Below are 27,632 nucleotides of genomic sequence, written 5' to 3' on the forward strand. Positions count from 1 at the left end.
AGCAGTTTATCCTACTGACTCTTTCATTCTACAAACTGTCCCATATGTAAGCGCTTAGTATAGTGTAAGCACACACAGTAAGTGTTCAGTAAATACGATTGAATGAATGTAAGCCTGCTTAGGTGACACAGAGAGGGCAGGCATGGAAAATAAGGGCTTGGTCACATATAACAAATAACGTAACAATAATAACAATATAGTAATTATGGTATGTGTTAAGCACTTATTAAATGCCAAATGTTGTGCTAAATTCTGAGGTGGATACACTATAACCGGATCAGACAAACATAGCCTCTGTCCCACTTGGGGCTTATAGTTTTATAGGGAGTGAAACTAGATATTTACTCCCCATTTTGCCTGTTTAAAACTAATGCCCCCTGCCCTCGAGCTTGAGCCCTAGGGAACTAGTTCTCTCTCTGCCTCTTGTGCAGGGAGGGATGTAGCCCTTGGATACTGTCCTAAAATCTATTCTATTTTATTTTGTTAGTATGTTTGGTTTTGTTCTCTGTCTCCCCATTCTAGACTGTGAGCCCACTGTTGGGTAGGGACTGTCTCTATATGTTGCCAGCTTGTACTTCCCAAGTGCTTAGTACAGTATTCTGCACACAGTAACCACTCAATAAATACGATTGATTGATTGATTGTATCTACTCCAGCGCTTAGAACAGTGTCTGGTACATAGTATGCGCTTAACAACTACCAACATTATTATGATTATTATTATTAATCCGAGTATCTTGTATCCACCCCAGCGCTTAGAACAGTGTCTGGCACATAGTATGTGCTTAACAACTACCAACATTATTATTATTAATCTGACTATCTTGTATCCACCCCAGCGCTTAGAACAGTGTGTGGCACATAGTATGCGCTTAACAACTACCAACATTATTATTATTAATCCGACTATGTTGTATCCACCCCAGCGCTTAGAACAGTGTGTGGCGCATAGTATGTGCTTAACAACTACCAACATTATTATTATTATTATTAATCCGACTATCTTGTATCCACCCCAGCGCTTAGAACAGTGTGTGGCACATAGTAAGTGCTTAACAAACACCAACATTATCGCTAATCCGACTATCTTGTAGCTACCCCAGCACTTAGAACAGTGTCTGGCACAGAGTAAGCGCTTAACAAATACCATTATTAGACTGTGAGCCTGCTGTTGGGTAGGGACCGTCTCTATATGTTGCCAACTTGTACTTCCCAAGTGCTTAGTACAGTGCTCTGCACACAGCGCTCAATAAATCTTCTAGACTGTGAGCCCACTGTTGGGTAGGGACCGTCTCTATATGTTCATTCATTCATTCACTCAATAGTATTTATTGATGTTGCCAACTTGTCCTTCCCAAGTGCTTAGTACAGTGCTCCGCATACAGTAAACGCTCAGTAAATACGATTGATTGATTATCTGGGCCTCAGTTCCCTCATCTGTAAAACGAGGATTGACTGTGGGACAGCAGCGTGGCTCAGTGGAAAGAGCCCGGGCTCTGGAGTCAGAGGGCATGGGTTCGAATCCCGGCTCCACCACAAGTCTGCTGTGTGAGCTTGGGCAAGTCACTTAACTTCTCTGAGCCTCAGGCACCTCATCTGTAAAAATGGGGATTAAGACGGTGAGCCCCACGTGGGACAACTTGATCACACTGTATCCCCCCAGTGCTTAGAACAGTGCTTTGCACATGGTAAGCGCTTAACAAATGCCATCATTATTATTATTATTATTACAGTGCTCTGCACACAATAAGCGCTCAATAAAGGCCCTGGCCCTGCTGAGAGCTCACCTCCTCCAGGAGGCCTTCCCAGACTGAGCCCCTTCCTTCCTCTCCCCCTCGTCCCCCTCTCCATCCCCCCAATCTTACCTCCTTCCCTTCCCCACAGCACCTGTATATATGTATATATGTCTGTACATATTTTTTGCTCTATTTATTTATTTCTTTTATTTGTACATATCTATTTTATTTATTTTATTTTGTTAGTATGTTTGGTTTTGTTCTCTGTCTCCCCCTTTTAGACTGTGAGCCCACTGTTGGGTAGGGACTGTCTCTATATGTTGCCAATTTGTACTTCCCAAGCGCTTAGTACAGTGCTCTGCACATAGTAAGCGCTCAATAAATACGATTGATGATGATGATGATGATAAATACGATTGAATGAATGATTATTATTTGCCTGGCCTGCTGTCTCTCTTCAGCGGCTAAAGGGCGAGACGTCTGGGGGGGGGGGCACCTAACCGCCATCCCCGGCCCAACCGCCAGGGGGCGCCAACAACCTCCCAGAATCCTGTTCGGGTCGGTGCCCCCTTGGGCCCCATATATGTATATATGTTTGTACATATTTATTACTCTATTTATTCATTTATTTTACTTGTACATATCTATTCTATTTAATTTATTTTGTTAATATGTTTGGTTTTGTTCTCCGTCTTCTAGACTGTGAGCCCGCTGTTGGGTAGGGACTGTCTCTCTATATGTTGCCAACTTGTACTTCCCAAGCGCTTAGTACAGTGCTCTGCACACAGTAAGTGCTCAATAAATACGATTGATTGATTGATTACCTCCTTCCCCACAGCACCTGTAAATATGTATATATGTTCATACATATTTATTATTCTATTTATTTATTTTACTTGTACATATCTATTCTATTTATTTTATTTTGTTAACATGTTTGGTTTTGTTCTCCGTCTTTTAGACTGTGAGCCCGCTGTTGAGTAGGAACTGTCTCTAGATGTTGCCAACTTGTACTTCCCAAGGGCTTAATACAGTGCTCTGCACACAGTAAGCGCTCAATAAATATGATTGATTGATTACCTCCTTCCCTTCCCCACAGCACCTGTATATATGTATATGTTTGTACATATTTATTACTCCATTTATTTTACTTGTACATATCTATTCTATTTATTTTATTTTGTTAATATGTTTGGTTTTGTTCTCTGTCTTTTAGACTGTGAGCCCACTGTTGGGTAGGGACTGTCTCTCTATGTTGCCAACTTGTACATCCCAAGCGCTTAGTACAGTGCTCTGCACACAGTAAGCGCTCAATAAATACGATTGATTGATTGATTACCTCCTTCCCTTCCCCACAGCACCTGTATATATGTATATATGTTTGTACATATTTATTACTCTCTTCATTTATTTTACTTGTACGTATCTATTCTATTTATTTTGTTTTGTTAATATGTTTGGTTTTGTTCTCTGTCTTTTAGACTGTGAGCCCACTGTTGGGTAGGGACTGTCTCTATATGTTGCCAGCTTGGACTTCCCAAGCGCTTAGTACAGTGCTCTCCACACAGTAAGCGCTCAATAAATACGATTGATTGATTGATTGTCTCCCCCTTCTGGACTGTGAGCCCACTGTTGGGTAGGGACCGTCTCTATATGTTGCCAACTTGTACTTCCCAAGCGCTTAGTACAGTGCTCTGCACACAGTGCACGCTCAATAAATAATAATAATAATAATAGTGGCATTTATTAAGCGCTTACTATGTGCAAAGCACTGTTACAATTGATTGATTGATTACCTCCTTCCGCACAGCACCTGTATATATGTATATATGTTTGTACATATTTATTACTCCATTTATTTTACTTGTACATATCTATTCTATTTATTTTATTTTGTTAATATGTTTGGTTTTGTTCTCTGTCTTTCAGACTGTGAGCCCACTGTTGGGTAGGGACTGTCTCTCTATGTTGCCAACTTGTACATCCCAAGCGCTTAGTACAGTGCTCTGCACACAGTAAGCGCTCAATAAATACGATTGATTGATTGATTACCTCCTTCCCTTCCCCACAGCACCTGTATATATGTATATATGTTTGTACATATTTATTACTCTCTTCATTTATTTTACTTGTACGTATCTATTCTATTTATTTTGTTTTGTTAATATGTTTGGTTTTGTTCTCTGTCTTTTAGATTGTGAGCCCACTGTTGGGTAGGGACTGTCTCTCTATGTTGCCAACTTGTACATCCCAAGCGCTTAGTACAGTGCTCTGCACACAGTAAGGGCTCAATAAATACGATTGATTGATTGATTACCTCCTTCCCTTCCCCACAGCACCTGTATATATGTATATATGTTTGTACATATTTATTACTCTCTTCATTTATTTTACTTGTACGTATCTATTCTATTTATTTTGTTTTGTTAATATGTTTGGTTTTGTTCTCTGTCTTTTAGATTGTGAGCCCACTGTTGGGTAGGGACTGTCTCTATATGTTGCCAGCTTGGACTTCCCAAGCGCTTAGTACAGTGCTCTCCACACAGTAAGCGCTCAATAAATACGATTGATTGATTGATTGTCTCCCCCTTCTGGACTGTGAGCCCACTGTTGGGTAGGGACCGTCTCTATCTGTTGCCAACTTGTACTTCCCAAGCGCTTAGTACAGTGCTCTGCACACAGTGCGCGCTCAATAAATAATAATAATAATAATAGTGGCGTTTATTAAGCGCTTACTATGTGCAAAGCACTGTTACAATTGATTGATTGATTACCTCCTTCCGCACAGCACCTGTATATATGTATATATGTTTGTACATATTTATTACTCCATTTATTTTACTTGCACATATCTATTCTATTTATTTTATTTTGTTAATATGTGTGGTTTTGTTCTCTGTCTTTTAGACTGTGAGCCCACTGTTGGGTAGGGACCGCCTCTATATGTTGCCAACTTGAACTTCCCAAGCGCTTAGTACAGTGCTCTGCACACAGTAAGCGCTCAATAAATACCATTGATTGATTGATTGATTAGGCCCCGAGCCCCTGAGGCGAGCAGTCCCTTCCCGCCAGACCGCGTGGCTGCGCATGCGCGGAGGGCGCGGCCGGGCCAGTTGCTATGGCAACGGGGCGCGCGGTGGCGTTTCCCAGGCCGGGGCGGTTGGGCGGGACTGTACTGGACGCCACGAGCAGGTAACGGCCGTGGGCGCCTTGGGCTGCGCCCCTCCCAACTTGGACTTCCCAAGCGCTTAGCACAGTGCTCTGCACACAGTAAGCGCTCAATAAATACGATTGATGATGATGATGTGAGCCCACTGTTGGGTAGGGACCGTCTCTATATGTTGCCAACTTGTACTTCCCAAGCGCTTAGTACAGTGCTCTGCACACAGTAAGCGCTCAATAAACACGATTGATTAATTCCCTCCTTTCTTCAGGTCCCAAGGCTTCTGCCAGTCCCCCTCAGGTAAGAGGCCAACCTCAGTGCCTCCCCCTTCACTTCGCCCCCTTCCCCATCCTTTAATAATAATGGTGCTTGTTAAGCGCTTACTATGTGCAAAGCACTGTTCTAAGCGCTGGGGGGGATACAAGGTGATCAGGTTGTCCCACGTGGGGCTCACAGTCAATCCCCACTTTACAGATGAGGGAACTGAGGCCCAGAGAATCAATCATATTTATTGAGCGCTTACTATGTGCAAAGCACTGTTCTAAGCGCTGTGGGGGGGATACAGGGTGATCAGGTTGTCCCACGTGGGGCTCACAGTCAATCCCCATTTTACAGATGAGGGAACTGAGGCCCAGAGAACCAATCAATCCATCGTATTTATTGAGCGCTTACTGTGTGCAAAGCACTGTTTTAAGCGCTGGGGTGGGATACGAGGTGGGGCTCACAGTCAATCCCCATTTTACAGATGAGGGAACTGAGGCCCAGAGAATCAATCAATCATATTTATTGAGCGCTTACTATGTGCAAAGCACTGTTCTAAGCGCTGGGGGATACAAGGTGATCAGGTTGTCCCACGTGGGGCTGACAGTCAATCCCCATTTTACAGATGAGGGAACTGAGGCCCAGAGAATCAATCAATCAATCGTATTTATTGAGCGCTTACTGTGTGCAAAGCACTGTTTTAAGCGCTGGGGTGGGATACGAGGTGGGGCTCACAGTCAATCCCCATTTTACAGATGAGGGAACTGAGGCCCAGAGAATCAATCAATCATATTTATTGAGCGCTTACTATGTGCAAAGCACTGTTCAATGCGCCCATCGTATTTATTGAGCACTTACTATGTGCAAAGCACTGTTCTAAGCGTGGGGGGGGGATACGAGGTGATCAGGTTGTCCCACGTGGGGCTGACAGTCCCCATTTTACAGGTGAGGGAACTGAGGCCCAGAGAATCAATCAATCATATTTAATGAGCGCTTACTGTGTGCAAAGCACTGTTCTAAGCACTGTGGGGGGGATACAGGGTGATCAGGTTGTCCCACGTGGGGCTCACAGTCAATCCCCATTTTACAGATGAGGGAACTGAGGCCCAGAGAGCCAATCAATCAATCGTATTTATTGAGCGCTTACTGTGTGCAAAGCACTGTTCTAAGCACTGAGGGGGATACAGGGTGATCAGGTTGTCCCACGTGGGGCTCACAGTCAATCCCCATTTTACAGATGAGGGAACTGAGGCCCAGAGAATCAATCAATCCATCGTATTTATTGAGCGCTTACTGTGTGCAGAGTACTGTACTAAGCGCTTGGGAAGTACAAGTTGGCAACATATAGAGACGGTCCTTACCCAACAGTGGGCTCACAGTCTAGAAGGGGGAGACAAGTTAAGTGACTTGCCCAAAGTCACCCAGCTGACAATTGGTGGGGTCGGGATTTGAACCCATGACCTCTGACTCCAAAGCGCATGCTCTTTCCACTGAGCCTTGCCGCTTTCCCGTCTTCACTGTTTTTGTGGCTCAGTGGAAGGACCCCGGGCTTTGGAGTCAGAGGTCATGGGTTCAAATCCCAGTTCGGCCACTTGTCAACTGTGTGACTTTGGGCAAGTCATTTCACTTCTCTGGGCCTCAGTTACCTCATCTGTAAAATGGGGAGTCATTCAATCGTATTTATGGAACGCTTACTGTGTGCAGAGCACTGTACTAAGCACTTGGGAAGTACAAGTTGAAGATGAAGACTGTGAGCCCCCCGTGGGACAACCTGATCACCTTGTAACCTCCCCAGCGCTTAGAACAGTGCTTTGCATGTAGTAAGCGCTTAATAAATGCCATCATTATTATTATTTCCCCCCTTCCCGTTTCTTTTCCTTCTCTTCCTCCCTCCCCACCCCTCGAAGAACGAATTCACACCTCAGCGTCACGGGTACGCCTGTCTCTCTCTGAACATCCTCCATGTAATAATAATAATGACAGCATTTTTCATTAATTCATTCAATCGTATTTATTGAGCACTTACTGTGTGCTGAGCGCTGTACTAAGCGCTTGGGAAGTACAAGTTGGCAACATATAGAGACAGTCCCTACCCAACAGTGGGCTCACAGTCTAGAAGTTGTTTAGCGCTTACTATGTGCAAAGCATTCATTCAGTTGTATTTATTGAGCGCTTACTGTGTGCAGAGCACTGTACTAAGTGCTTGGGAAGTACAAATTGGCAACACATAGAGATGGTTCCTACCCCACAACGGGCTCACAGTCAAGAAGGGGGAGACAGACAACAAAAAAAAAACAGGTAGACAGGTGAGTCTACATGTCTGTTCTAAGTGCTGGGGAGGATACAAGGTGATCAGGTTGTCCCACGTGGGGCTCACAGTCTTCATCCCCGTTTTACGGATGAGGTAACTGAGGCCCAGAGAAGTTAAGTGACTTGCCCAAAGTCACACAGCTGACAAGTGGTGGAGCCGGGATTAGAACCCACGACCTCTGACTCCCAAGCCCGGGCTTTTGCCACTGAACCACGCTGCTTCTCTAGAGGCTCACATCCACATTCACCTGCACAAAGGCGATCACCCTCCGGTGGATCCGTCTTTTGGTTGAAATCTCAGCAAAACCACGTCTAAGACTGTCCTGTCCAAGAGGTTATCTTCAATCAAAATTCTGGTATTTGTTAAGCGCTTACTATGTGCCAGACACTGTTCGAAGCGCTGGGGTGGATACAGGGTAATCAGGTTGTCCCACGTGGGGCTCACACTTTTAATCTCCATTTTACAGATGAGGTAACCGAGGCACAGAGAAGTGAAGCGATTTAGGTCACACAGCCGACAAGTGGTGGAGCCAGGATTAGAACCCACGACCTCTTACTCCCAATCTCGGCCTCTTTCCACTAAGCCACGCTGCTTCTCTAAGAAGCAAGTTCTTTAGGAACTTCTTTAGAAGTACGTGGGTTGCCCCAAAGGGAGAAAAATGAACACATTTAATATTTGCGTGTGCACGTGGGGCTTCTCGATGGGCCAAGCGATCTTGGTTTCGTGAGGGTCCATCCCGTGTACCCCAGTTATTTTGCCTTCTGGCCGAATTGAAAGAAATCCTCTCATTAGCAAGACAAGTACTTTGTTGACAGAGGAGACTTGCCAACTTGTACTTCCCAAGCACTTAGTACAGTGCTCTGCACATAGTAAGCGCTCAATAAATACGATTGATGATGGTGAGACTGCTTGTGCTTAACCATCCACCTGAATATCAGGAGTGTAAGTTCCACCCCAAAAAGTTCACGTAGAGATTCTCTGTGCAGGCAGAGTGGGGTGAGAGATATTTTGCAGAAAGGACCTACAATAACGTTTTTCACTTATTACGGTCACCTTATTACGCCCTGCCTGCACTTAAAAAAATAATAAATAAATTTCCTTACATCTGGGCAGGAGCTATGTTCTTCAGGGAAGGCTCCAAATGCTAGTGGGAGCCTCCTTCATTGGGATTGCTATTACATTTATGGCATTAACCGGCATCCAACTTTACCGAACCAGAAGTTTGGATACATAATCTGAAAAGCCAAATGCAAAGGCACTTCAATTTCATCCCTTAGTCAATTAGTTTCTTGTAATTTCTGAATTTTTTCCCAGTTTTCTTTACACTCCTATTCATTCATGTGGCTATCTGTACACCTCAGTAAATCCGATTGACTGACTGGGTGACTGACCTCTAAAAAAAGATTTCTACAGTATTCTCCTACTGCTGGACTTTGTGGAACTGAGTTCCAGTACCTGCCAAAGGAAATCCACTTGTTCAGAATTGCATCACCTTCTTTCACTTCTGAAATTCTTGGACTTTTCTTCCTTCCTCTCTTCGCTCTGGACTGAGTTCAAGGACCATTTTTGCCTAAAAAAGAATTTTCTTTGTGTTTGTGTTTTCATTTTTCCTGGAACTCTTTTTAAATAACTCAAAAGATCAGGATGGACATGAAGGAGATTTATGATACACCTATGTGCTATTATTGCATTTGTTACTCGGAGTAGAGCATTGTTATGGGGAAAGATAACCACTTCCACGATTATCATTATTAGATGCATGTTGAAAGAGGACATCCCTTTATTTTCTAATAGCAGTCTGTCCAAACTGAGTAGAGACTATATCATGTGGAAGAAGTGACTGTATGTGTCTCAGGATTTATGGTGGACTGGGATTTAGGGCTCTAGTCCAGTCTTTCTCACACGCCCAGTGGTTAGAATCACTTAAATATTGCTGTAAATAGCCATGATTTCCTCAGAGGAACACATTACTAAAGTGTTGGAGTCCTGAAAGGTAGCTACGATTTACATTTCTGAAAAACCTTGTGTTAAGAAAAACTTGTGTTATTAGCATTCATGCCTTTATTGGCATCCTGTGCACTCACATAACCATTTTTCAGTCAGAAGAACGTTGCTACCTAATTCCCCAGCAGTGTTCTAGAAGAATTGAGTGAATTAGTCTGTAGAAAAATCTTCATGGTTATCATCAACAAATGGATAGACTATAGATATCAGAAAGCTATTAACAGCTACACTGTACAGTACAGAACTTTAAGTTCATAGGGTGACCTCAAGTAAGGACATATTGAAACAAACTTCAAACTGACACACCTATGGATGGCTGGGAAATGTCTGACCTGCCCTGCTTAGCATCTTCCTGTGTTGTTTATTTTTTATTAATGATTTATTTTTGATAGTGTGATATCTTGTTTAATGCTTAGCATGACGATGATCCTGATGAAGCTACTTAGTAGCCACTTGTAAGGCCTCCTGATCAACTTGAGCTTGCCAAAAATTTGATTTATTTCCGGAAAATGACAGAAGAAGTTGGTGTCAAAGTGGCATCAAGGCCTAGAAAAATTAAAGATCTTCAGTCTTTACAAAAATAACATCCAACTCCTTGAGCAGGTTCTTCAGAGTCACCTACAAGCTAAAGTTTGCAACTCCAAAAAATCTCAAATACACCAAGCAGAAAGAACAGTTTAACTCTTTCCAATTGAAAGGCTTAAATTACCTTTGAAGATATCCAGAAAATAAAATGTTTCAACCTTCCTAAATAACAACTCTTTGTATTAGGAAGTTCTTTCTTTATGTTTAATATAAATCTCACTTGCTGAATCGCTGTAATTGCGTTAGCCCAATGGTAGTTGTAATCCCCCTTGAAAGTGATGGATGTGAGGTTCTGTGTAATTTACATAGTGCAATTATTACATAATTGCTTTTTAACCTTTATTTCATTGCTTGAATTATTTAGAAACTCATTCTATCCATTCATTAAGAGGAAGATTTAATTCTTTTAACTTTAAAATTAAAATTATTAATTATTTAAAGTTAAAATTATTTAATGATCAATTACATTATCTCAAGAGTGTCCACCATTGGTATCTGAATCGTAGTTGTAAACTCTCCTGTAAACCTAATTTCAGTGTTTGTGCCTTGTCATCTTAAGTGTTATTTGCTATTCTTAAGGGGAGGAATTTGTACCTTGTCAAGTTTTAAAATAATGAATGTTTGATTCAAATTTCACTCAGCTGCTCTGTGTCTTTGGACATGTCACTTCACTTTTCTGGGCCTCAATTCCCTCATCTGTTAAATGGGGATTGAGACTGTGAGCCTCACATAGGGGGGATTGTGTCCAGCCCTATTTGCTTTTATCCACCCAGTGCTTAGTACAGTGCTAGGCACATAGTAAGTGCCTAACAAGTGCCATAATTATTATGATTGAGGACAGAATTCTAGTAGTTAAAGGACATCTTCTATGAGTAAATGTTTTCTGCCTAAATATATGTAGTTAATAAAACTGCTTGCATGATCAATTTTCTTTCGTTGGAAAGGAAGAAGTTGTTACATTTATTCAAGTTATAAATTTAAGCATTGGTAACTTTTGAGATATTTAACATCTTTAACAGTTAATAGTTCAAATAAAAGTGCACTTTGGGAAACAGAAATGTGTACACTTTATATTCTGCCTAGAGTAATTATTACTGAGATTTCTGGTCATTTTTTTTTCAGGCTCCAAGGAGGTTGGAAGTTATTGGTCCAGCAGGTATTCTGAATGAGTTTATCCATATTTTCAAGAAAAATATTCACCTCTTCTGTTAACATTTGTCTAAACAAATCTCAATTTTTAAATATATTTTCTCTGTCACTTCTCTATTTTAATTATCCACTCTTGAGCTTCTAGGTGTGTCAGCAATAGCAATATTTCTTCCTTGTTGGTGATAACTCTCCAGGAAATGATTTAAGGGCTATCATGTGGATGTTATATAAGAAATCATGTTAAAAAATGTATCTGCTGATAGAAATATAGACAGTTTTAGTTTATAATTTAAAAGCAGATTTCCTTACTGATTAGTATGGTCTGTGGTAAAGCACTTTAAAAGGAGCACAAACAGGGCTCTGCTGTTTTGTTCCACTTCGGTTTCTTTACTTTCACCAGGAAGGACTGTCATACAGTCCTTACACCCTGGGAGGAAATTCACAATAACCTCATTGCCCCTAAGTCTTACAGCTGAAAGGATCCCGTAATTAATCTAGTCAGTGGTATGGGACAGCTGATTTATAAAAGAGCCCCCAAAGTGCTCCCTAGAGTTACAAAGCTGAACAATAGTATAATGTATGAAATCTGCCGTAAAGCCATTGTGTATGGCGTTTTCATTTTAATTCTTTCCTGTAGGGCTCCTAGAAGTTTCTAGCTCTAGCAATTTAATTTTCATAATGATTCATTTATAGATACATGAAGAGGTGTGTATATATGGGTCTAGTTAGAACACTGAAAGCATATTTTTTAATGCCTTCAAGGCAGCGCAGAAAGAAAAATCCACCATTTGTGAGTTTCCTAGCCCCCTAGTGAGGATTTGAGGTTCTGCCTAGAAAGATTTGTACACTTAAAATTTGGAAAACAGTAATTCATGTTTATTGCATAATGAGAGGAAAACATGTCCTTAGTACAGTGCTCTGCGCACAGTAAGCACTCAATAAATAAGATTGAATGAATGAATGAAGAAAAAAAAGTGGAGAAAATATATCCTAACATTATAGTATTCTTGCAAGGAAAAGTGAGAGGCTCAGCAGTCTGAATTGTCTGTTTAGGCTGTGAAATGCTGGATTGTGTTAAATGTGAAGAGAGGTTGCAGAATCATCTTTTGAGAGGCTCCTTTTTAGAATGGAATAGTTTGAAACATAACAGAATCTGTACAGAATAAGAACTATTTACAAAAAAAACTTGAAAGGCGAGTTCTGAGGTTAGAAACGTAAGCATGATCATTTTTTACATATTTCATAAAGAATATTGAAAAGGAAATCCTTGTTGTAGTTTGCAAAATTGAATGATATTGTTTCTACAACCTGGAAAAGCTTATCTGAAAAGGTGGGCCCTGAACTGTCTTCCAAGGGCATGTCACTAATACTAATCCTCTGATTCTACTGGAAAGCATTTCACTGCACTTTTAAAGTTAAACTCACTTTCTACAAGTTAAAAGGGGGTGTTTTTTGTTCGTTAGTTTTGATTTTCAAAAAGGAAGGGAGTTCCAGTTTTTGTCAGTTTTTGTGAAAAGTACCCAGTATGTACTCAATGTGTTCAAAGTCAGTGGCAAGAGAGCCAATACTTCAGCTAGGAAAAAATAAGTGATATGAAAGGAAACTTGAGATTCATTCTTTCACTCAGTAGTATTTATTGAGTGCTTACTCTGTGCAGAGCACTGTAGTAAGCTTGGGAGAATACAGTATAACAATAAACAGACACATTCCCTGCCCACAACAAATGTACAGTCTAGAGGCAGGGAGACAGACATCAATACAAATAAATAAATTACAGATATGTCCATAAGTGCTGTGGGGCTGGGCTGGGGAATCATTTAGTCTATTTCTACTTCCGAGGAGTACTGTAGCTAAATCTCTTTTAAAAGAAGACTTCAGTTTGTCACAACTTTTATAGAAAACACAGGATTTAACAGATTAATACCTTAATTACATTTGAAAGTAACTTAGATAGCTTTGTTAATCTCATCAGGAATTAGAGTTGTTTCCCGGCTTTCCTTTTATTCTCCTGTATTTCCAAGGCAAAATAATAATTGAATTAAAAAATGAAATATTTCATTTTCTAGGCAGAATTCTTTCGACAGATCAGAGGGTATTAAGGTAAGAGTAAACTTTTCTAGGCTGTTCTTACAAGTCTGTCACAGACTTTTTGTTTGTGTTTTGCTTTAGTATTACAAGATATTTTAACTTGGCTATTGGGATATTTCTTTAATGGTTCTGTTGAAATCCTTTCAAATATCAAAAGCCCAAATCACAACATGTTTGTTTCATTATTATAATTTAAGGAGCCAAAGTACAGAGTTCAGGTGCTTGATCCTAAAGGTAAATAATTTTGCAACTTAAATAAAAAAACTCACTTATGTTGCCAACCAGTTTATCCTAATTAAAAATAAATATGGTTACATATATGGGTTAGTATCTTAATACAACTCTTTAATGTAACTATTTCAGAGATTTGAAAATGTTTGATAATCAGAATGATTTTTAACTAAAAATTCTGGGGGGCTTTTACTTGTTTTTCAGAAGTGGTTATTGAACCAATTGAAACAATGTCACGGTAAGAAGATGACTTCTGTTGTGCAGCTGATCTATTACACGCCTTTTAAGCAATTGGAACTAGATAATGCAATCATTTGTCTCCCAATTAAATTTGAAAGACCAGAAATGCATAGATTAGTTGTTGTTTTGTTAAAATGATATTAAAAATAAGAAATAGATGTGGATGAAAACTTAGAAGATTCATATTGAGGATAGATGTTATAAAAATTTGGGAGATTCATATTGAGAATATTCTTTTTGACTTTCTAAATTCAGTAATGCTTAATATTCTATTATTATTTCCTTCATTGGTCTAGCATATCACAGAAGAATTACATTTACTGCTGATTTCCTAACCTCCTTTGATACTTAGCATAATTCTGTCAGAATTTCCAATTGAGGGTATCTTTAGTATTAAAATTAAATTGAAAATTTTCTAAAAGTCTGCCAGACGGGATAAGGAGAGCCCTCAATGACAGGTTGTCATTAGACAGACATATGGAAAGCCCTGATGACAAAAAAAAATAAATTAAAAGAAGTTATTTGTATAAATTTTACTTAGGCTCTCTGTGGTCAAGTATTTTCAGCATATCCCTGGTTATTGATAGTGTTGAAGCACCTAGAAAGTCCTAGGCTTGGTATGCACAGAAAATATTTTTAAAAAACCCCTAAACTACAGAAACTTACAATGGTAAAAATGTAAAAGTGAAGTGTTTTAAAATATAGTAATTTCTCCTATAAAATGTTTTCACTGTGTATTTTGGGGAGAAAGTTGAGAAATGTTCTTCTGAGAAAGTTCATCTGTCTGGATCATAATAATAATAATAATAATAATAATAATAATGATGATGATGGTATTTGTTAAGCACATACTATGTGCAAAGAATGTGACATAGAAGATCAATTGTACACCTGTCTGCAGCAGTGATCAGAGCATGTGTACTACAATATGAATTTTCCTTTAGGCTGAATTTGTCAAACATGTATCCCTTAGATTACAGGAGAATTGACTGTAATTCTTCAAAAAAGAAATATTTTATAACATGAGGGTTGTGTTTTTACAAAACCCAGCATTAAGAAAAAGTTGTGTTTTAGTATTAAACCTATTCTGACACCACAAGGACATGCACAAACCAAACCATTTGGTGCTAAGGGACACCAAATCCATACAATCTTGTGTTGTCAGAAGAATGCTCCTTAATTCCTCAACAATGCTATAGTCAAAGGTAGAGAAGAAAACTGTGTTGTAGCAAAGCTGCTTGTATTTTATTTTGTGCTATTCAAAATTACTTTTATAAGAAAAAAAAATTGCAGTAGTTTTGAATGGTGTTTAAGCATTTGCTATTGTGTTAGGTACAGTACTTAGCACTGAGGTAAATACAAGCCAATCAAGTTGAGCTTCAAGGGGCTCACAGTCTTTATCCCCATTTTACAGATGAGATAATGGAGGCACAGAGAAGGTCAGTGCTTTGCCCAAGGTCACACAGCAGATAAGTGGTGGAGTCAGGATTAAGATCCGGGTCCATCTGACTCCCAAGCCCGTGCTCTCTCCACCAGGTCATTCATTCATTCAGTCGTATTTATTGAGCACTTACTGTGTGCAGAGCACTGTACTAAGCACTTGGAAAGTACAATTCAGCAACAAATAGGGACAATCCCTACCCATCAATGGGCTCACAGGCTAAAAGGGGGGGAAGCATGCCGTGTCTTTAAAAAATCTTTTAAAGTACTGCCTTCCCAGGCCAGAAGGACTTAGGTTCTAGTCTCTACCCTGCCACTTATCTGCTGTGTGACCTTGGACAAGTCACTTCACCTCTCTGTTCCTCAGTAACTTCATCTGTAAAATGGGGATTGAGACTCTGAGCCTCACATGGGACAGGGACTATGTCCAACCCAATTTGCTTGTATCCACCCCAGAGCTTAGTACAGTGCCAAGCACATAGTAAGCACTTAACAAATACCAAAATAATAATAACAATTATTATTAACAAAAGAACCATACTACCTTAGAAATAATCATAATCTATGCCCTCAAGGAGCTTATGTTTCAGCAGTGTAGTTAAGTAGGGAGGTGGGGGAGTAGCTGGAGGGGATGGTGGAGTTGAGAGAAGGTTTTTTTAATATGGCAGACTTGAATATGTTTGAAGGCAAACTTTGATCTAGGGTCCTTTCTTATGTCCCACTGCTCCCTGATCTCTGTGCACAGGCTGAATTTAATCTGTGCTAAATGTCACAGTCCTAAGGAGCCTCTATTTATTTATTATTGTTGGGTGAAGAGAGTAATATGTGCTAACACAGCACTAACACAGGGAGCAGTCAAACTGGGCTGCCATTTCTAATATGTTACCTGTGCCCTGTGGCTTCTGTGATAGGCGAGAAAATACCCAGCTGCATCTTGGCAACTTCATTTGACAGTAATATTCTGTTATTCATGCTGTGCCTCTCGGAACTTAAAGATTCTGATGATGTCATAAAGCTACACAGTAGAAATGTGACTTCCCTCCGCAGCAGTGATTTTCCTTATAGAGCTCTGATGCCCAAAGACATAGTTTGATTTTTAAATATTTCTCGTCTTGTTTTAAAATCCCATAAACAGCATTATAAAGAAGTTTGACTATAGATGTTTGTTTTTCACTATCTTGTGTAACATCTAGGAAAGAACTTTCTTCAAAGAGCACTGAAAATCCAGGTTTATCTATGAATCCAGAACCTACACTGTGGTCATCAACATTCTTTCAAGAAAATACAGGTAGCAGAGTTTTTTATAGTGGGTTTTAGATATCCCTAGCAAACTTGGACTATTTATATGACTTAAGGACTGTTTGAGGTGATGGCTAATGTTAATACCGTTCTTTTGACTGTGAATTGATTTTACAATCTGGTAATGCTGTTCACTTTTTAAGACCTGCAGATTGACCTCTTTGCAGTCAGTATGTAATTTGCCTAATATAGACTTCACTTCAGGGCTTAGCAGTAGATCTGGAACAGAACTAATGACGTCTAGATTTTCTAGTTTCTGTTAATACTTATTGGGTTCAATACTCCCATCCAGGGCTACTGAAAGTTCTTAACAGTGCAGCTATGAAGTAAGGGAAAACAGCTTCCCATTTCCTGTAACCCTGTTTTCCATTGGAAGCAGCCTTTTGCTTCTAGGAGAAAATGATTTCTTGAGTGGCAACAGCCTGCACCGTTGTCCTTTGGGTGCCTCTTCAATGTGACTTTTTCATATTGGAAGGTAAGCAGAGCAGCAGCACAGAATGTAGAATCACCAGGAGTTCCCACCACCTGCCTCCACTGCCAAATAGTGCATAGCCAACAGCTTCACACAAGCACTACATTGGGAGCACAAGTTCTGTTAGAGGTATATGTCCCTAACATAGACCATAGGAAAATCTACCATGGTCCCATAAACGTCTGAAGTAAAGAAGAGCTGGATTCAAAAATGGCATTGGTTAATCTGGTGGTCCTGTATTAATATGGTAAATCAGGTTGCCATGGCAGTTGACCAAAGGTCGTCACTGTAATGCATTCAGTAGCAGAAATTTAGTGTCTTGGATTGTTTCATCTTTGAAAATGGTAACCTTCACTTATACTTTTTCTTGATTACTGACCCCTTGGAAGTTGAAATTTTCCAAAAAGTTTAAAAGTTCATTTCTAATAGTTTTAGCATAGTGATTTAGATCACTATGCTGTATACATGAAGGGCAACAATAAGACTGCAATATTTTAGCTATTTTAATTATTTTATCATACTAAATTTCAACCAAGCAAGGTTTAATGCATTGATTTGCCTAGACCGAACACAAATATTTCCAAAATTAGAAGTGTATTTAAATTAGTAATTAGCTGTAACTGAGCTCTTAGTTCCTATAGATCCCCTATTTAAATATTTTATGCTACTTGTGCCTTTAGAATTATTGTTTACTAGATCTTAAAGGGGGTCAAGTTTTTCACGGCCTTATACAGTGGAAATAATAGACATATATTTTAAGCTACAGATGTAATTAGTCATATATATGCATCATGGCTTGACTGCATTGTACATTAAACTATTCAAAATTATTGATTCACTACTCTTTCATAATATTCTAACCACTACAGTCTGGTTACTACTGCCTCCTTTAATTTAAAATCCTTTTAACATGTTGCTTTCACATACAGTGACCTCTCCAGTCTTATTCAAGATTTCTAATTTTCTAACTTTCTAGAATGGGTCTCATATTTGCCTTGAATCTCTGGAAGGGTCAGAGATTATGTTTTTTGGGAAAGAAAAAAAAAGCAAATGAGCAGTTCAGTTTCTTTTCTCCTGAAATTTCAGCCTTTTTTATATTGCCCTTTTACTAGCTTTTGAATTCTCAGTCAGAGTCTTTACTGTCTTCTAGTTTCGCCAGTTATTTTAACGCATACAGTTGTGCTAACTTTTATAAAGAACACTGGATAAACTTACTTTAACTTTGATTATCAAAGTACTGAAAAGAGGTCAGAGCTAGTTCTAATTTGTGGTTCCAGAAACTACAGAAATATGGAGTATTGGATAGTTTTATATCTTACTTTCCAATTTGATTTAAGAACTTTTGGACAATGATAACTGCATTTTATTCTTCATTTTATTTTTGTCCGCAGTATGTCAGGGCAGCGCTACTAAGGGATATTCATTTTGTGTTTTAGGTGAGAGTGACAAAGATGCAGCAGTCAACCAAATAGCCAGAAACGGTAAATGCCATCCACATTATCAAGAGAGCCAAAGGCCCGAGAACCAGCCGTCAGGTACTCGAAGTGATGATAGCAGTGATGATAATGAAGAAAATAGTGCTGAACCTGGTAAAAAGGAAAAAGGAACAGCCCCTTTAGAGTTGATGGCAGAGGTAATTTCACTTTCTAATAAAAAAATCTTTAGATTGCATAACTAATACTGTACAGTTTTGCAAATGGAAAAAAAAGTCCACACACCCAGCAACTTACTTGGCCACCTGTCTTTTCCCTACATCATTCCGTAGAAGTGGAGCATAGAGTTGGAAATGTTGGACCACAGTGTGAAAGACCAGAGATGAAAGCAGAAGGGACACTCAGTATGCTTTGGTAGCTGTGCTCCTCAACATAGGGCTGGGGCTGAGGGGAGAGAGCATGCAGAGCTTGAGCATTTAGTACACATACGCGCTTAGTACACTGTTTTGCACACAGTAAGTGCTCAATAAATACAATCGAATGAATGAATGAAAGAAACTCCAGCCTACAGGCCATTGTGATTTACTGGGTCGATTGATGACGAACAGATTCAGGTCCTGTTGCAGCTCTCTGCATTTCTCCAGTGGCTTTGTGATGTCCAAGATCATGCCAGTAGTACCACGTGTGGATTGAAAGCAGAACAGGTTTTCAAGAAGTATTTTTTCCATTAGTTGGTCTGTTAGCTCAGAATTACTCTGGCTAGAACCTTTCCATTAGTGGCCACAAGTGATAGCCCACGATCAAGCAAGGCCTAATTGCCCATCCTCCTATATAGCTGGATAACCTATAAGTCTTTGAACACCCATTCCCAGATTGTGCAGAGTAGATGAATTAGTTTACCTTCTGGACCAGCGGCTTTTCCATTTAAGGCTTCATTTTTTTTTCCTCTGATACTTCTGATAGGGTTGATGGAAATACAAGATGGTTAATCGAAAGATACTCAACAGAATTCTTACATACTTCTTAAGTTATTTCCAAAGTGTTTCAGGTTTACCTCATCCTACTCTTTTTCAGTTCCTGAGAGCAGTAATGGATCAAGACTACAATTTGGCCAAAAAGTTGTGTCAAATGAGTAAGTGTGAAACATTTTGGCACTTTTCATTCGTCTCAAAGAATTGAGTATAAGTGTACTCCTATTATTTTAATACTCTAATGAAGTTATTTAACAAAGTAGAAGTTGGTGGTTTTAAATGCAGCCTTTTTCTCTTTCTCCATATCCTCATCTCTTCTCACTCATCTCTTTTCTTCCCTCCTGCTTTTTCCTTTTTCTCCCTATCCTCCTGTCCCTAATTCTCTGCTGACTGTAAATACAGCCCTAATACAGTACAGTCCTAGTGCCCTAATTTAGTAACTCAATCAGTGGTTACTTGAGAAAGTACAGTATAGTAGAGATGGTAGAGATGATCCCTTCCTCAAGGAGCTTACCTTCTGTAATTTTTTCTTTCTCCTCCCTTCTCCTCCATTCTTCTTTCTCTTTCCCTCTTTCATTTTCCATGTTTTCTCCTTTAAAGAGTTAGGATGGCTAGTTATCATCATCATCATCATCAATCGTATTTATTGAGCGCTTACTATGTGCAGAGCACTGTACTAAGCACTTGGGAAGTACAAATTGGCAACATATAGAGACAGTCCCTACCCAACAGTGGGCTCACAGTCTAAAAGTTATCTGGCTTTATGCCAGACAGTCCAGTTTTCAGCTGGCCTGTTCCCTGTCCAGTAGCGACGTAGAACAGGATACTATTATATCTGGTTTTTTGTTGTTGTTTTTAATTTTCAGCAGCAAGCTTCCCTGTGCTACAGCCCCTGCCATTGAGTGCTGTAATTCAGATGCTGTTCCAGTCTTCACACAGACCTGGGAGGGGCTCAGAAGCCAGTGAAGGGTTCTGGAGTCTCTCCAAAGCTAAAGTCTAGGATTATGCAAAATTTGTAAACCTCCAGAAGAAAGCACTTATAGTGTTATCACATCACATTGCATTCCTGGAGCTACACATGTAGTCATGTGCATCTCCTTGCCTGTTGCGTGGGAAGGCTGTCAGTGACTATCCTAGTCAGGATTCTCACGGAAAATTATTTCTTTTTGAGAATTCCACTTTTCCAAATTAGGAAACAAAAACATAGAAAAGTTAATTAACTTGCAGATGGTCAGACAAGCAAGGTAGGAGGCCAAAAAATGACTCGCTCCAGGAGCCTTACCTAGAGGTCACTTCTAGGTGTTCATTTTCCTTTAAGAATTTGTGTCTAAGATTGTTAGGTTATAAAAATAATATAGTTACTTCTCCAATGCTTCCAAGGTAATACTACTGACAGTGAGACCTGTATTAATGTGTGTTGTTGAGGCTGACAGTAGCAGTGTCTTGCCCATAGTTAGTATGAAAGTAGTGTCTTTTGCTGCCCTAGTGCATTTGCTACCCAAAGAACCTAGAGCCTCTCTGTCCCTCTTGATGACATAATTTTCCCATACCTCTGTTCTAATAGCCACCACCTTTCTGATTGCAGTGTCAGACTGATCTGTCTTCTACTGTATTTTTAAACTTCCCGGTGCTTCAGTCAATCAACTAGTCAGAGAAGTTTGTGGAAAGAGCACAATCCTGAAAGTCAAAGGACCTGGGATCTAATCCCGGCTCTGCCACTTGTCTGCTGTGTGACCTTGGGCAAGTGACTTAAGTTCTCTGTGCCTGTTACCTGTAAATGGGGATTAAGACTGTGGTGAGCCCTATATGAGACAGAGACTGTGTCCAACCTGATTATTTTGTATCTTCCCCAGCACTTAGTACAGTGTATGGCACATAATAATCGCTTAATTCCTTTAAAAAGTCATATTTATTGAGTGTTTGCTGTGTGCAGAGCACTGTACTAAGTGCTTGGAAGAATACGATACAATGAGTTGGTAGACGTGATCCCTGTCCACAAGGGATAGTCTCAGAGCAGGTCAGGGGCAGGATGGAGATCGACATTAAAATAAATTACAGCTAGGGGAAATGGAAAAGTATAAGTTTCTTTATATAAGTGCTGTGGGGCTGAGAGTTGGGGAAAATCAAGTGCTTAAGGGGAACAGATTCGAGTGTAGTGCTGTGCAAGTCCCTAGCACTACAGTCCAAGTCATTCTGCTCGTTCTCGATCCTGAAGTCTCAGCCCCGAGACTCCATGATAGTTCCTGCCAGGAGATGCCATCCTTCATACATTGTTTCAAATTGGTTGACATGCCAACTAAAGTAGTTCAACAAGGAACAAGCTACACATGACAAAAATGAAAACTATTAGGTCTCTTCACCTGGCCTTGAACACCGAAGGACTTGCACATGCTTCTGCATATATTTGTTTTTGAACCCTTGACGTTTTACTAGAATGCTAGCCCCAGGGGGATTGTCAAACTCTGTGATTAGCTACCGTGAAAGATTGGGGGCATTCTTGACCCCAGAGAGCGATTAGAATAGAACTTGGGATCCCCTTTGAGGTGGCTAGTTAAGTGCAGTCTTGCCTAAGAGAAAGGGCTGAACTAGATAGCTCTTTAAACACTTTCAACCCTCAGATTTATTAGTTGATAATAATAACAGTAATTGTGGTATTTGTTTAGTAATTTCTGTGCCAAGCACTGTCATAGATTCAAGAAAATCAGGCTGGACACAGTACCTGTCCCTCATGGGCCACACTGTCTAAGTAGGAGGGAGAACAGGTATTTAATCCCAGTTTTACAGGTGGGAAAACTGAGGCCCAGAGAAGTTGAGGGATTTACTCAATATCACACAGCAGGCAAATGGTGGATCTGGGATAAGAACCCAGGTCATCTGATTCCTAGGTGTGTGTTCATTCCACTAGGCCAAGCTGCTTCTCACTATCCAAGACCACCTAGGTTCACCCTTTGCATCTTGTTTGTTTCTTGCACTAGGAGTTATTGACGCCTGTCTACTTGTTTTGTTCTGTTGTCTGTCTCCCCTTTCTAGACTGTTAGCCCGTTGTTGGGTAGGGACCGTCTCTATGTGTTGCCGACTTGTACTTCCCAAGTGCTTAGTACAGTGCTCTGCACACAGTAAGCGCTCAATAAATACGATTGAATGAATAAATGAATGAGTGCATAGGTGATGCAGAGGGAAATGGAATAGAGGAGATGAGGGCTTAGTCAGGGAAGGCCCCTTTGGAGGAGATGTGATTTTAGGAGTGCTTTGAAAAGGGAAGAGAGCTGTGGTCCATTAGCTATGAAGAGGGAGGGAGTTCCAGACCAGAGGGAATCCTTGGGCAAGGGGTTGGAGGCAAGATATATGAACTTTACTACATTGTTTAAGGTCTGTCTTTGTTTGAATAAATCATTTCTTCTGCCCACATGGTTCCACTTACCCCATTTCAGCTCACCAGAGAGCAGCTGTTGGGGTATCCTATTCTCTCATGCATTCTCCTCCCATGCACCGTGTAATAAAGGTATGACATGATGAGCATTGCATCGATGCTGCTTGCTGTGCGCAGGGAATTTTGTTTGCTAATTCTGTTGTATTGTGCACTCCCAAGTGCTTAGTACAGTCCTCAAAAATCTCCAGTGGCTACCAATCAATCTACTCAACAGGCCAAAACTCCTCACCCTCAGCTTCAAGGCTGTCCATCCCCTCGCCCCCTCCTACCTCACCTCCCTCTCTCCTTCTCCAGCCCAGCCCGCACCCTCCGCTCCTCTGCAGCTAATCTCCTCACTGTGCCTCGTTCTCGCCTGTCCCGCCGTCGACCCCCGGACCACGTCATCCCCCGGGCCTGGAATGCCCTCCCTCTGCCCATCCGCCAAGCTAGCTCTCTTCCTCCCTTCAGAGCCCTACTGAGAGCTCACCTCCTCCAGGAGGCCTTCCCAGACTGAGCCCCCTCCTTCCTCTCCCTCTCCCCCTCACCATCCCCTCCTTACCTCCTTCCCCTCCCCACAGCACCTGTATATATGTTTGTGCGTATTTATTACTCTATTTATTTTATTTGTACATAGTTATTCTATTTATTTTATTGTGTTAATATGTTTTATTGTCTGTCTCCCCCTTCTAGACTGTGAGCCTGCTGTTGGGTAGGGACCGTCTCTGTGTGTTGCCGACTTGTACTTCCCAAGCGCTTAGTACAATGCTCTGCACACAGTAAGCACTCAATAAATACGATTGAATGAATGAATGCTCTGCACGTAGCAAGTGCTCAATAAATACCACTGATTGGATGATTGCTGGTACAGTGGCCAAATTCCAGAGTCTCACTGTGATCCTGAATATACATTTGATGATAAAAATGGTGGCATTGATAGAATAGTCCCGGGAATCTGGTATGGAATCCATGGTCAGACCAAGACCAAAAAAAGTTAAGGCACCACCTTTGCTCTGTAGAGTTTCAATTTGTTGTGATTCTTGATACCTTGTTAGTGCCCATATGTCAGTATCCCAAAGACACACTAGCCTTCTTGATCCAGTTTTTATCTCTTGAATTGAACTGTTCTTGTTTGGGTCATTTCCTAACTGTCCAACTGTGAGTAGTTTGTCTTCTACTGCCTTTAGAACTTCACGTATACCACCTCACGGGTTCCCCCGGGGTTTTTTCCTTATAACCCTGCTTTTTAATTTGTATAGTGTTCCCTTAGGTAATTTTATCTGTCAGCAAGGACTTAAATTTAAGCCGCCTTCCACATGATTTGATATGGCCTTAATATTTCTTCGGCCTTTATCCATCTGCCTTCCTCATGCAGAATGATGTCTCTCCTTCTACATCAAGACATTTCCTTCAATACGTTCAAGGCAGCATGGTATAATGGTTAGTAAATAGGACTGAAAGCCGAGAGTCCCGGTACTGTTCTCAGTCTTTTTCTTCAGTTTACTGTGTTTTTGCACAAATCTTGCAGTTTTTCAGTTTCTTCATCTATAAGAAAGGAAAAATAGACCAAATTATTTCAGTATGTATATTTCGAAGGAAGTAAATCTCAAGGGTATCACCCAACTGGAAAAATACCTGCTTTACTAGCAATATAAAGATTGCAGCACATAGTGATGATTGATGGGAGAGGAAAATACTGGGGAAAGGGAGACCAGTGATGGAGAAGCTGCAGTAGAGTATCCGGGCCTGTTCTTAGACACTGACAATCAGAGTTATGAGAAAAGGGTTGCTTCCTGTTAGATTTGAGCAATGGGAATTATGTGTGCAATGATGGGTAATGACAATTCAATGATGACTTTAAGGTTTCTTTTGTGAGAGGTGGCTGAAATGGTGATGTCATCACTGGGTTGCGGAAGCAGCTGTCTTCACTGTGATTTGAAATGGTAATGAAACATCCAGTTAGAGATTGTCTCAAAGGCAATGCACCAAGAAAAAGAGAGAGAGAGAGGAAAGCAAGGGCTTTAAATCTAGAATGCCCTGCCTCCTCACTCCTCCATCCCCAGCTTCCTGCACTGCTGAGCCTCCTGCAGCTGGCCTGCATCCTGTTTAGGGTGAGGAGAAAGAAAAGAGTGTCCAGGAAATGCTATTTTGAGTTATTTGCTGCTCAATTATGAATGAGCCCTGATTGGAATTATGGAAATAACAGCTTCTGCTACCTAATTCGTAAGGATGTCATGAGCCCAAATGAGGTAATATTGATTATGTTCTTTAAAAAGGATTATATAAATAAGGACTATTTCAGCTTGAACATAAATGTGCATTTGAGTATAATTATCAACATTTATTGCAATGTGTGCATTTTCATCCTATCTGATGGACAATTTTACTGAATCTCAAGGTATTTGCTGAGGCACTGTGTGGACATTAATAACACGCAACCTGTTGTCAAATTTCAGTCCTAATCTATGAACCAGAAAATCCTGAGGCCAAGCAGTTTTTCCCACTTATTGAAGAAAAATTGCTGATGGGTAAGTTTAAAAATCGACACAACTTCCTTGTGTTGGGTATGCACTTGTATCATTTGTGATAGCTTACCCTGAAGATTGTGAAATACTTTTTGGGGGAAGATTTTTTTAGGAAATGAATCTTTCTGGGCTCCAACCTGAAGGAAGCAACATGGCTTATGGAGTGAGTATTGGCCTGGGAGTCAGAAGACTTGAGTTCTAATCCTGACTCTGCTGCTTGTTTGCTGTGTGACCTTGGGCAAATCACCTGACTTCTCTGTGCCTCAGTTACCTCATCTATAAAATGAAGATTAAAACTGTGAGCCCCATGTGAGACATGGACTGTGTCCAAACTGATTAGCTTGTATGTCCCCCAGGGTTTAGTACAGTGACTGGCACCTAGGAAGCACTTAACAAATACCATTTTTTTTAAAAGGCAAGAGATTGAATTATATGATCTCTCAGGATCTCTTCCCATATCATAATTCTGTGAAAATGAGTTACGTTAAACAAGCAAGGAAATTTCTCTATGGGGTTTGGGTTTAAGATGCATAGTCCAAAAACAATTGGAGTCAAGGAAATTAGACAATTCCCCATTATCACCTGATAGTGACTTGTCATTTTATCAACTCTTTCCTTTAGTAGGGACCAGAGAGCATATGCAAAATGGATTACAGTATTTATACAAGCTAGTATATCTGAGTCATATTGACTTGCAAAATGGATAATAGTGCCATCAAGAACTTCCAAAAAGTTTAGCATTCGTTCATCTGTTTGCCTGCTGTGTGCAGTAATCTGAACTTTGGTGCAGTGAGGAAATACACAGGGAGAAAGCACGACTTGGTCCCTGCCTTGAAATATTTATGATTTAATGAGGGAAGTATGATTAACAAAAATAAACAAGACAGAAATCATAATTGATGGAGAAATTGGGTTTATAAAAGATACGGCACTAAAAATGCATAATGGTAAATACTAGGTCATGTTCAAAATTTACAGATTGATCATGATGCATGTAAAGGTTGTTCCATGTAGTATTTTAAGCACTTCACCATCTCTGTGTATATGACTGCGTATGTAACTTCTCTCTGTGTTAATGGGTGGTGCTGTTGACAATGCCATTATCAGCAGGTGTGATTGTGATTGAATATTCCTGGGTGCCCACAGTTCCTCCTACATGGTGCATACTGAAACACTGTCTTTTGGCCTGCTGCTACTAGAGCACCAAATACTGTTTTTGAATGTCTCTTCTGTTCCCACAGAGTCTGTAATCTTTGCAGAGAAAGAACTACTCCTTGCCTGATTATGCCACATGAAGTTGGTGTGCCTCCCAGACTTACACAACTGTGTCACATTTTTTCAGTTTGTGCTTCCAGTGACTTGGAAACACAACCTCAGATCTGTGAATTCACTATTACAGGAAACTCTATTAACCAGAGACTAATTATTCCATTTGTAGAGTATTCAGTCCCTGGCTGCTTCTCTTTTACTTCCCAGGCATTTATCTGTCTTGCTTTTCATTAGAGCTAGCCGTAGATGGTGGGAGTCTTGTTTATTGGTTGTTTTTGTTGCCTTTTGGCATTTCTTAAATATCGCATTAGATTCTCCCAATACATAAACTACTCCCCGGGCATGTGAGGTGCTTTGGAAAGCTACATTTAGGCCTTTGAGCCACCAGAGAACCATTTAGTAAATGGTGCTTCACAAAACAGGGCTCTCAAGTAATATTTAGCATATTGAAGTAATAATTTCCTAAGTGGTACTGCTTGTAGCCTGAAAAAGTTAATGCAGATTCCAGAAGGGTCTAATTTATTTCTAGGGCAGAACCTACATAGTGAGACCCTCCGTCTTGATTCCGTATGTTCCATTCCAGTGTTTGAATGAATAGCTGAAACTTTCTGAACCTTTGAACTGAATTAGTCCAAATTCATATTCTCCTTATTTCCCCGTATTCTTTGCCATTCAGAAGTTCAAAATCTGACTCTGAGAAAAGCATATTTAATCATTTCATTTCAAGGACTTTTTATAATTTTATTTCTGTAACAGATAGTGCTCAAGGTCTTGGTGATGAAGATTATGAAGAGAGCGATGAAGATAGTGATGATAGTGAGGAGGAAAGCAGTGACGAGAGCGATAATGATGAAAGTGAAGACACTTCTGATTATTCTAAAGAAGAAATGTAATAAATTTCCCACTCCTATTTCTGGCCTTGGTGATTTTTTTTTTAATTCTTCTCGATACAACCACCTTAGAAATGTTAGTAATCAAAATATGTTTAAGCTTTTTGTCATCAAAATACATTTGTTTTTCAGATTTAATTTGTATTTGTCAAAGTTTCA

The 27,632-nt window shown here is 40.2% G+C and overlaps 1 protein-coding gene across 7 annotated transcripts; it reads left to right on the forward strand.

The window, feature by feature from the left end:
- The first annotated feature begins 2,284 nt into the window (after window positions 1-2,284).
- Window positions 2,285-27,632, forward strand: ERICH2 (glutamate rich 2). Of its 7 annotated transcripts, none has more exons than XM_038751609.1 (11): window positions 2,286-2,294; window positions 5,171-5,199; window positions 11,183-11,216; window positions 13,276-13,309; window positions 13,495-13,531; window positions 13,733-13,766; window positions 16,402-16,496; window positions 18,416-18,612; window positions 19,487-19,544; window positions 25,246-25,317; window positions 27,340-27,631. In XM_038751609.1, exons 6-11 carry the CDS (start codon window positions 13,759-13,761, stop codon window positions 27,474-27,476), a joined length of 567 nt encoding a protein of 188 aa, XP_038607537.1. In that variant the 5' UTR covers window positions 2,286-2,294; window positions 5,171-5,199; window positions 11,183-11,216; window positions 13,276-13,309; window positions 13,495-13,531; window positions 13,733-13,758; the 3' UTR covers window positions 27,477-27,631. The 7 variants fall into 7 exon arrangements, with proteins under 7 accessions (XP_038607530.1, XP_038607537.1, XP_038607531.1 ...); XM_038751607.1 differs by lacking the exon at window positions 2,286-2,294 and adding an exon at window positions 4,920-4,928; XM_038751602.1 differs by lacking the exon at window positions 5,171-5,199 and having other exon boundaries at window positions 2,285-2,329.

Source organism: Tachyglossus aculeatus, chromosome 9 (genome assembly GCF_015852505.1).
Source record: "Tachyglossus aculeatus isolate mTacAcu1 chromosome 9, mTacAcu1.pri, whole genome shotgun sequence".
NCBI lineage: Eukaryota > Metazoa > Chordata > Mammalia > Monotremata > Tachyglossidae > Tachyglossus > Tachyglossus aculeatus.

What these genes read in the sequence shown, in the direction of transcription:
- ERICH2 (XM_038751602.1), top strand. An exon ending in GGAAGTTATTGGTCCAGCAG is followed by an intron (nt 11,217 to 13,275) that starts GTATTCTGAATG and finishes TTCATTTTCTAG; the next exon opens with GCAGAATTCTTTCGACAGAT. An exon ending in TGAAGAAAAATTGCTGATGG is followed by an intron (nt 25,318 to 27,339) that starts GTAAGTTTAAAA and finishes TTTCTGTAACAG; the next exon opens with ATAGTGCTCAAGGTCTTGGT.